This window comes from Galendromus occidentalis, unplaced genomic scaffold, assembly GCF_000255335.2.
Source record: "Galendromus occidentalis unplaced genomic scaffold, Mocc_1.1 scf7180000075388, whole genome shotgun sequence".
NCBI classification, from domain to species: domain Eukaryota; kingdom Metazoa; phylum Arthropoda; class Arachnida; order Mesostigmata; family Phytoseiidae; genus Galendromus; species Galendromus occidentalis.
In genome coordinates, this window is record NW_003803378.1 from 58,391 (window position 1) to 68,783 (window position 10,393).

The window sequence follows — 10,393 nt, forward strand, 5'->3', positions numbered from 1 at the left end:
TGTAATGTAGTTCTAGGATTTATTTACATTCCGAGGCGCCGTTTAGTAGTGACCGAGCCCGTGACCGTATCCAAGACCCAGACCGTGGCCGTAAGAAGCGTGACCGATCGCAAGAGGGGCGTGGACGGCAGTCTTGGCGATCACAGGGGCAGAGTGTTGAACGCTGACGTAGGATGAGCTTTTTCCGATAGAGAGAGCGGGAGCAGCAACAAGGCCTTTTCCGTAGCCGAGGCCGTGACCGTAACCGTGACCGAGTCCGTAACCTCCGAGAGCGGCTCCGTGACCGAGTCCGTAACCTCCGAGAGCGGCTCCGTGACCGAGTCCGTAACCTCCGAGAGCGGCTCCGTGACCGAGTCCGTAGCCACCGAGGACGGCTCCGTGACCGAGTCCGTATCCTCCGTGGAGACCTCCGGCAGAAGCCGAGGCGATGGCGGCAGCGACGAGAGCGAAGACGGCGAACTAAAAAACGGGGATGATTACTAGAGTGGGATATCAATGAGATCAGATGAGCCAATAACAGTTCCGAGCAGATGGCCTGTCACTCCTCAATTGAGACCATTGAGAGACTCACAGAGTTCATGTTTGAGCTTGGATCGTGATTGATGGTTGAAAATTTGCACAACTCTTTATATGTACTTCGTTGAACCGGAAAGGGTATAGTCGAGTTAACGCTTTCTTCCGTTTCTGGTTCGGTCCGGCCCCCCTTCGACCTTGGTTGAAACGGGGGCCAATTGTACACGAGAGAAAAAAAGCGCCAAGATAACTTGAGATAAATGTCTACCAGTTCATATTCTGGTAACAGATTTTGAATGGTTGGAAATCCATCGAGGAGCTGTACCCGGTTCTCAATCCGGGGCCAGTAACTGGTGCAATGGTCAGCCCCGTGGTTTTCGCTGTGATCCGACAACTCCACGCGATTCGTTCCCGCGCAGAACTACACACCCGCGCAGATCACGGCGAAAGTCGCGCGATTGATATTTCGTGCCCTGATAACGTCAGGATAAGTGTCCGAATTTCGGGTTGTCGAGGAGGTGCCAGATCTGAGAGATGCATTGAAACTCCCACTTCGTCTGGAATTTGAATTTCACTTGAATTACACGAATTTCTGGTATGAAATGAGCGAAATTCAGTGGAGAAGCTCCCCCGGCACTTGGGAGAAACGGCATACGGGAGAGCGAGGCGTCTTAGACCCAGCTGCGAGAAGATGCAGCTGCGAGGCTATGTAGGCGAAGAGCATTTTCGTCGAAATGGCTCAGAAAGTCACAATATCCGGCGACGGCACAAGAAAGTTTCTTTTCTCTTCGCCAACGATTACTGGTTTGGCAATCCCAATCAGCGAGGAAGGAAAACGGGTCGATATCTGCCTCAGAAGTTCTTCTGGTGCAGAAGCTCACCTCTCCAAACATCACGTTTCCATTAAAGAGCCACGTCAGCCGAACAGTCAACGCTGTTTGTCACTGAAAAATGTGCACCTATTGTCGAACCAAACTTCGTTTCCCGGGAGAGGCTCGAATCGACCTCGTTGCAATGTGGCGTCCCGCCAATCCATTCGCTGAATTCCATTATCAGGCGTGGAATCAGGTCCCCTGTTCCTGTTGTCGAAACTCCCGCCCTGCTCGTATTCGTGCGTGAGCTGGACTTTCATATTTATAAGGAACTTAGGCGAAGCAACGGACGGTCGGGAGATTGGAGCTACGTCAAAGAACGAGGAGAATGGTGTGACGGGTGGGGTGGAAACTCGAATGACTTTGAAATTTGAGCAAGTACGCCTTAATTGCCTCGAATATGTACGGGGCTGTCTCACCACGACACTCTCCGGGAGAGGCGCGAAGGTGCGGTCATAATCTAGCTAATGAGTGAGTTTGGCGGCTCGAGATCGACTCGGTACTCAACTTTGCGAGGAAACTTCCACCTCACTCGTGACACTCGTGACACTCTCTACGGAAAGAAACGACGGATCGTAATTCCCTATTCGCTTACACGGGAGAACTCGAGGGAAAAAGCTGACATCTCGGGATAGAGTTCTCGCGGGAGATTCCCCGCATTCACTTCTTACGGAATGCGGGCTCTCCACTCTCTGCGGCGCGCCCCTCAAAATGAAAGATCGGTCCCTCCGATGGCATTGTGCCTACGGAATGGACTGTTTTCGCGTGGATTGGAGGCGTCATACGAATCAGAATTTAGTCCTTTGATGCATCTTTGAAAAGCAGCCCCGCGGGCTTGGTCGTTGAGGAATCGAGCAGCCGACTTCATGATCCACGGAGCTAACTGATAGTGACTGCAACGATTCGAATGGCTAATGAGCAATCTTTATCAATTAGCCTACTCCCTTTGAAGAATTAAAAAACCTATGTAGGCCAAGCGCTGCAGATCATGCTCCAGGCTGTTGCTCTTATCGCACGGATAAGCATCGATTAGGGGATCGCAACAAATACTATTTAATGAGAGCCAAACTCTATCGGAAGCCTTTGGCAGCGAACCGAAGCCGGTCGTTGACGGATTCATTTGCCCCTGAGCGTGACCCGATCACTAGACCGCGACGTCAAAGCATCGATCAACCTCTCGTAGTCCGAGCTCCCCTCCTCTTTGATCCTCCCGTGAAGTACGATCCAACCCTCGAGGAGAACTGTACCTGACTCAATCCTGACTCCACCACTCACTGCGAGTTCGTTGTGAAAGTACAAAACTCGGGTGAAGCGATGGTAAATAGGATAGACCGGCAGAATGAGGAAACGGCGAGAATTCTTCGCTGACAGGGTGTGGGGCTTACCGACTAGTCGCCGCATGCGAATACAAATCAAGGGAGATATTTAAGACACCTGACTCGGAAGAGAAGCCGTGATTGCGGGATTTCATGACTTCTGCGAATCACACGTCGAGCCAAGTATAGTTTCGGACGTTTATGTGGATGGCGAGCCTAACATGGCTTTATACGTCGCGATGGTGTCCTTCAAGAAGGGTCGTTCCGAGCAGCTGCCTCGCCTCTCGGCAATGCTTGGGAACGTTGAGTGGACCGATTGTCCTCTTGAGCAGAACGGATCCAGTCAACGGTGGATTCTACAGCTCTGATTCCTGGCGATGTTACTTCAAGTGCCCATCCCGTTCGGTTGGCGGCTCCCCAGATGTGGAGGAATTCCTCGACAGAGCTCGAGAGTGGGTCGCCAGGATCCCGGGACATGCATTGTCGCGGAATCAGACGGTGGAGGAATGTGTCTTCTTTAAAGAATTAGTTAATTCGCGTGAAGCCTATAAGTGACAGAAGCAGGTCTCGGACATAACACTTAGGTTCCTCGCTCGACGTCGATTTCTTCCCTCGCGAATCGGCTTGGAGCGGCATTCGCCAACAGCCCTCGGCCATTTACGTTATCGGAAGTCAGTCTGTGGACGCGTGCCCAGGTTATGAATGCATCGTTTAGTGCTCGCGAAACCCTTTTCCAGAGATGCGAACTTTCCCAGATTCAGCGCGAGTGGAGTCATCCTCGATGCGAAGGTCCGCTTGAAATAGCTCAAGCCTCTTCCTCCACAATCGGAGATAGATCTATGATCGGATAGAGCCAACTTGTCAGTGGCGAAAAATTGATAATGACAGAGAGATAAACATGATTGAAGGGCTCCTCCTGACGCCGCTTTCTCAAACAGGAAACCTTTTTTAGACGGGTGGCCTAACAACCAATATGTGTGTAGCTCCCCGAAAACATCGAGAGCGGCAACATCTTCCTCTTCGAGGGAACATTTCGCACAGAACGATTCTGGATCGGATCAGGAAAATCACTGGGATGCGCTCAAGTTCCCCGGTAATTTTGAGACTTTCTCCGACTGTTGCCAGGTAGACTTATCATTTGCAGAAAGCCACATAAGGAGCAATCAAAATCCTCAGACCACAGAATCCTCGAGATCAAATTGGAGCTTTCCGGAGAGTCGCTTATTAAGAGCAAATTACCAACTAAGATGAGCGGAGACGCGCGACTGAATTCCGAAACGACGAAAAATTCCTGCCACAGAGACTAGGACCGTGTGCTAGAATCGCGCATGAACTGAAATCGCGCGGAGCCGGAATCGCTCAAAAAGAAACAGAATAGCGTACGAGTTAAAGGCGCGCGGAACTATAATTGCGGCAGGACAAGAAGCGGGCTATGAGATCGCGCAAAACTCCTAACAGTCCTCCTCACAATGGCCTCGATGCGCTGCTTGTCGAGAGTTTTCGGCGTAATTTCAGCTCCGGGCAATTTCACCGTGCGCGATCTTCGATTTGGCGCCATATCACTGTGCTCCCGGACGAGCTCGAAAAATCCGCTCGGAATATTCCCGGAAACTTTGATTTCTCTCCCCGACAACGAGCGCTGGCGAAACATACCTGGAAAAACCGGCTTCTCTGAGCTTTGAGGTTCAGTGATTTCCCCCTCCGAGGTCCCAGACGTGCCATGACTGCATCGAGCGAGGGAATGCATCGAGTTCCAGGGGGTGTATCTCTCTCCCTGACTCGGGACACCATCCCACAGCGCGATAGGTTCTCTCGAGATTCTCTCATTCTTTGGATACGTAGCACCGGCGCAAGACTTCGATTGAGAGACATTGCTCCAAACTCAGGCACCCAAGCCCTACAAACTGATTGTACATCCCACGTACACGTCCGAATCGCCGTCTGAATGCCTAGGAGCCCCCTCGATGGAGTGGACAATAAGATGCAAGAAAAATCCGTCGTGGATCAGATGAAGCTCTTTAGTTCCCTCTATGGAATGGGTGTAGAGGGGCCTTCGGGAGTTCAGATGGAGTGCATGATGGACATGATGGATACTGCCTGCGGATTTCCGGATGTCTGTTACTCCGGCGGATCGTTGAAGCATAAATGATGATCTCGGTTTCACAAATGCATTTATGTTCTGGAGGCGCATCAAGGCGAGCCTTCTGATGCGGGTTTTCGACGAGACGCGCGTTCCATGGCGTGCACCACATGTTTATGTTTCGGAGAGAACAGATGGGCTCGCGGTCTCCTTGTCTCTCGTTCGGTATCGGATAAGAGACCGATACGCGAAAATGTCGCACGACGCACCGCGACCCGGCGGGGTTCTTATGTACTCACCACCCAAGAGGGACAAGAAGAAAGAGAGCACTTCCAATCCCTCGGAGTTTTTACTTTTGAAGCCTTTTTCAAGATCACCGAACTTACAGATCGTCGTACCAAAACCTGGTGAGGAATTCACCGATCCAATTCCGATTTATCGCTGTCCCAGCGAGTAGGTGCCTGCTATGGTGCCCTTTGCGAAGTTGCTTCTAAGAATGTGCTGTCCTTCCCTGAAGGCGAATCTCGGAGTACGTTGCTCACCGTGCAGAACATCGACGACTACTCGTCACGCGTTTACTTCAAGATACCCGCAGACAAGAAGATTGTGATCCGTCCGGAGGCCCTGATTATCCACCCGCAATCTGTAGAGGTAGGCAGCTCAATTCGCGAGCTCAGGACTCAGACTCACGGATTGAAACCCATCCGGAACGTCCTAGCTCAGGAATCCGACTCACGGATTGAAACTTATCCCGAGCGTCCTAGCTTAGGAATCTTAAACTCCCGACCAAAGAAGCGGCCCTCCGAAGAATATCTCGAGAAGTGGACATGAAGGGACGCAGCAGAGAATCCCCTCCTGATGAGTCTACAACAGATCCTCATTCTGCCCAAAGGTTTTCGAAATCATCGCGGTCGAAGCAGAAGAATCATTCAGAGTCACGATTCAAGTGTTTGCGCCGGACATCAAATACTACCGTGGCGGACAAGTCAGTGTTGCTGTCAACGTCAAGAAGATTGTCAATTCGGAGAAGAAGAAGAAACCCAAACCGGTGATCCCTCTCGTGAAACCCAAAGCGGTTACTGTACCACAGGTGATACCGAATTCTGTTTCCCGCTTCTCCTTATCTACAGAGAGATCCTACAATCGGGTTCCACATACTGAGGCAATTTCCCGCAGGAATTCATATTTCAACCTTCGAGAGAAGAGCGCAAAAGAGGCGCTTCGAAGGAACATATCGACACAGTGATCGAAATCCCCCAACAGAAAACCTTCGATGTTCCCGTAGACAAGGATGCGACGACAGATTTGGAGCAAATCCGACGGTACTCCTCATCGCCTGCGACCCCGAAAGATGCCTCGCGATTGAAAGCGAAAGCATGAGGTGATATAGCTGTCGCCATCAATCTCAAAACTTAGGTATCCCATCATAATGACATTTCAGGCAAGCCGATCTTCTGAAACAGATCCGGGAGGCCAACCAGACGTATTCGATTCAATCAGCGCGGATTTCGACCGATTTCAATGATCCAATCGCATTCATGAAGCACTCTCTAGAGGCGAACTGCACACTGGGTGATGTCACGGATGCCGTCATCGATTTCGTTGAGAACGCTAAGGTGGCTCCAATTGACCTGGTCCGGGTGACACGACAGAGGAGACAAGGTGTGCTCGTAATCCTCTGCGGCTTTTTCTGTAAATCGATATCGGGAGTCGAGGGATGTCTCAAGCTCACCTGTGGGGGCAAGTGACATCTTCCCTCACGGACCATCTTTGAAGCGTTCTCCTGACCAGTCCTGCAACTCTCCTCCCCATAGCTATCAACGATATCTTGACTCAGCATGTAGATGCCATCGCGAGGGGTCGTTTATCAGCCGTATTGGATTGGCTCAGGAAATTCCTCAACGAGGAAAATCCGGATGGGGATTTAAGCAACGAAGTTGCTCATAAGTTCTCCAGTGTAAGAGTTTTCGCTATCAGAGAAATATTCCTGGGACAAAATCGTATAGTCAGGCCAGATCCCTCGCTCCCTCTCTTCCTCAAATCTCGGCGATGCTGATTCAATTTCTATGGCACGATTTTAATACTGATGCACTCGTCACAGGCTAGGATTTCGGAAAAAACTGAAGTACCGTGGTCGGCAACCAGGTCGACGTCTTCGCCGAAGCGAGAAAGCGTGGATGGTGCGAATAAAAACAGAGCGAAGGATGCTGACCTCCCTGAGACTCGCCCTGCGGCATCTTCAAATGGGGATTCCGCCCTCGAGTCAACGGACGGAGTAGTCTCGCCGGATGTCAGCGCGATTTTCTTGACACCAGCGTACCATTGGAGTGATCATGCTAACCATCGAGAATAGCCTGGGGTTCCTGAAATTCGATCGGGAATGGCCTTGGGAATCATCTGGTTCATCGTATCGCAAAATCATGACTACCACCACGGGCTCTTCGGAATATATGGAGACATATAAATGTACACATATGTGTACATATATACAGCTAGTTTCGTATCGACGGAGCCTGAAGAAATTCGGAGTTGTTCTCAGTGAGCGTCATTCTTGTTCTCGACGACATCTAATCACTCCTGAGCGGATGTTTTCTCGATCCAGTCCGAATCGGAATTCAGGATTGCCTCTGTGATGACCCTCACTGAGCTAACCGGATACAGAGCTTCGTCGTTCCTGGGTGGACTTGGATTGTTCTGGCTTATTCTTGACCCTTTTTTTTTGTCATTGAATGACTTCACAGTAATGAGTATTTGTAGGGAACTCCCGCGCTCCCACAGCCTCATATTCCGCCGAGCCCTCAGCTCATAGTCCTGCAATCGACTTTCTAGACAAGTGCACTTTCTAAACATGCAGACAAGCAAGCTACACGCCAGCAGACTCCTCCAAGCTGAACAACGACGAATTCACAAGGTTCGGAGAGATTTCGAAGCCTCATTAAGCATACCGCCGGTTATCATGCCTCAAACCGATAAGCTCTACATCTCCACGAGGAATATTCCAAGGACAGTCAAGTCGCCCAGGGGCATAATCCTGACCTCCCTCACGATAATTAGTTTCATCATGCTCGTCTTGAGCAATTCCGTGGCTCAGAAAGCGGGGCATATATGGTACAGCGTGCTGCTGTCGTACATGTGTACATTCTACCTGATGAATAACTTCTACATGCTGGCGCTTTTGCTGATTTCGCAAGAAGGAAAGAATGTCTTCCCGATGAAGTTCCTCAGTCTCTTCCATGTTCTCGGGATGTCCATAGCTGGCCTCCACATTGTAGAGCTCCTGGTGTTGGCCTTCCCGCTCCTCCCCTATGAAAACGCACCACCACTCACTACCGGAATTTTCTGCGCGGCGCAGATCATCGTCGCAGGTGTTTATCTCGCTGCTGAGTCGAGCTACCAGCGGAAGACTCTCCGCGCAAGACTAAGCGTTCCACCGAGCCTCACCGTCCAGGGCGGTATATCCAATATCGCAGGATTGAAAGGTCAGGGTCTCGTCAGCGGAACGGAAAAGCGGAGGAACTATCTCGAAGATCCTGATCGGAGCAGCTCATCAACGACAACTTCCAAGAAATCTTCCACTGTCTCTCCAGAGGGATACTGAGCATGCAGTCCATTGGTTTGGATACTTCGACGGGAAGGAAAAAGATATCGACCCATTCGGCTGGACGCCGAGCCAAAGTTTATCGGGGGCTCGAAAGTTTTCCCATTCCATCATTCATTTTGGTGCCAGAAGCGGAACGAATCCAATCAAGGAATGATTAATCTCAACAAAAAATCACAACCCAATTTATTTTATGCGAATAATATTTCTTCTCGACGATTCTCCTCATACAATGTCCATAACAAGTGCCCGGATTTCCGCGGAACTGGAGGGAGAACACACAACTCAATGATCTCTATCAATTCCTGCGCGGTATGGAAGATCCTCCCTGACGACTTTGGAACGGACCAGAGTCAAGCAAAGCAACGTTCAGCTGTGGAAGTTTTTATCCTCTGTTCACAATAAAATCGGACTTCCTCCGAGCAGCCTTCGGTAGATTCGTTTTTCGTCTCTATCCGTCCATTAATTTATGCCACAAGCACGAGCGACCCTCCAATATTCGCGATGATCGGGAGATTTTCAGGAGGCGACTCGCTCTATGTCTTCATCTTTGGGCTGAAGATTGTACACGATATGATCCGCGGTCCACTGCAGAAATTCCACGTTCTGATACATCTCGGATATCCGCGAGTCCGGGTCCTCTAGCGCGAAAACGCTGTCAACCTCATTAGATACATCGGACCATTCTGGGGTCAACCACACATCTGGTTCTACCCGTGGTCGCTTCTGTGGAGGTGAGCCTTTCGCCGCGTCAGAGTCTCCACCGCCCTCGGGTTTGAGCTTCGCAGAATCAGCATCGGATAGTTTCCTCGACTTTTCCGATCCTTCAGTTCGATTGATGCTTCGCTTTCGAGATCTTTTTGGTTGCCGCTTCATGGAGATCGAGGGAACGCCCGATCTCTACCAAAGACCATCAGTGTGGCTACTCCGCCTGGGTCACACATTAGAAAAATCAATTTTCGGTAGCTTCTGTTCTTTCCTCGCTGACAGCTACACGTTGATGCGCTGTTGGAAGCGCTCTAGTGGCTGCTTCCTCCCGTCGAACGCTTTCACGCAGTACGGAATCATGGAACGCCGGAATCCGCTTCTGAGATCCACCCCGCCCTGATCATACGGAATGTCAGAGATCTTGAAGTCCACGAGATGTACCAGCATCTCTACGCCTTTGCTCATGAGTCGAAGTAAGAGCTAGAAATGCCTGAGAAAGTAGTTTTGTCGCCCTATTCTTCTCAATCTTCCCTGCCGAAAATGCTTCCCGTATCGGCCCAGGGGTCCAGCATGTGGTTTGTGTGGACACCCACATGCCATCCTCCGCCCGAGCTCCACAACTGAGCGGCGAGCGGCAAGGTGCAGTGCGCCCCGCAATCGAATTCCCTCGACAATGGAGCGTAGAGAGAGAAAAAAATGTGCCGTTTCCGAATGCAGGAATTTCAATACCGAATAGGAGATCATGTCGATTTCATCCATATTCACTCCCCTCAACTCCCGTCCCTACCGATCTTGATAACCAGAATCTTTGAGCTCCTGCAAGAGAATTCCCTGACCGCAATGATGCTCGAAATGATGGGAATGGAGAAGGGGGGAGACAGCGTTTCTCGAGGATCATGAATCTGATCTGACCTGAGAAAAACCGATCCCTCGCACGCTGTATCGACGGTCAATCATTTCCTCGACGACCTGAGATACTTCAAAAAATCACTCCATGCTCTCCCTTATTCTCAGTGCCTATTTTTCTCACTTCAGATGCCGATTCTGCATTAATCTGTGCCTATTTGGCCGCGTTCCCGCCCCCCTCTGAGGCTCGAAGCTCCTGGAACTTCTAGCTGGATTCATGCGAAAATTTTCTTTCGACGCCCTTATGCAATTCGACAGCCTTCTCACGATAAGAGAGGGTTTCGAGAACTTGAACGCGTCTCCCGACCGCAAGAAGCAAATCGGCTTGGAAAATCGGAAACACGTGATGGAAAGCATTCTGCAATGCTTCCCCCATGTCCTAGAAGGCAAAAGAGCTTCG

At 50.6% G+C, this 10,393-nt stretch overlaps 2 protein-coding genes across 2 annotated transcripts; one reads left to right on the forward strand and one right to left on the reverse strand.

The window, feature by feature from the left end:
* Positions 1–595, reverse strand: LOC100906673 (keratin-associated protein 6-2). The gene is made up of 2 exons (XM_003736980.2): positions 572–595; positions 1–459 (listed from the first exon to the last, which is right to left on the reverse strand). Exons 1-2 carry the CDS (start codon positions 578–580, stop codon positions 43–45), a joined length of 426 nt encoding a protein of 141 aa, XP_003737028.1. The 5' UTR covers positions 581–595; the 3' UTR covers positions 1–42.
* A 4,377-nt stretch (positions 596–4,972) lies between these two features.
* On the forward strand, positions 4,973–6,161 carry LOC100906820 (uncharacterized). Its single transcript, XM_018642018.1, has 4 exons — positions 4,973–5,188; positions 5,299–5,432; positions 5,674–5,871; positions 5,958–6,161. Exons 1-4 carry the CDS (start codon positions 5,035–5,037, stop codon positions 6,159–6,161), a joined length of 690 nt encoding a protein of 229 aa, XP_018497534.1. The 5' UTR covers positions 4,973–5,034.
* The last annotated feature ends 4,232 nt before the right edge of the window (positions 6,162–10,393 follow it).

Coding starts and splice junctions, on each gene's coding strand:
- LOC100906820 (XM_018642018.1), top strand. CDS start 5,035: ATGTCGCACGACGCACCGCGACCCGGCGGGGTTCTTATGTACTCACCA. Junction 5,189..5,298: donor GATCGTCGTACCAAAACCTG/GTGAGGAATTCA, acceptor CCTTCCCTGAAG/GCGAATCTCGGAGTACGTTG. Junction 5,433..5,673: donor TCCACCCGCAATCTGTAGAG/GTAGGCAGCTCA, acceptor TTCTGCCCAAAG/GTTTTCGAAATCATCGCGGT.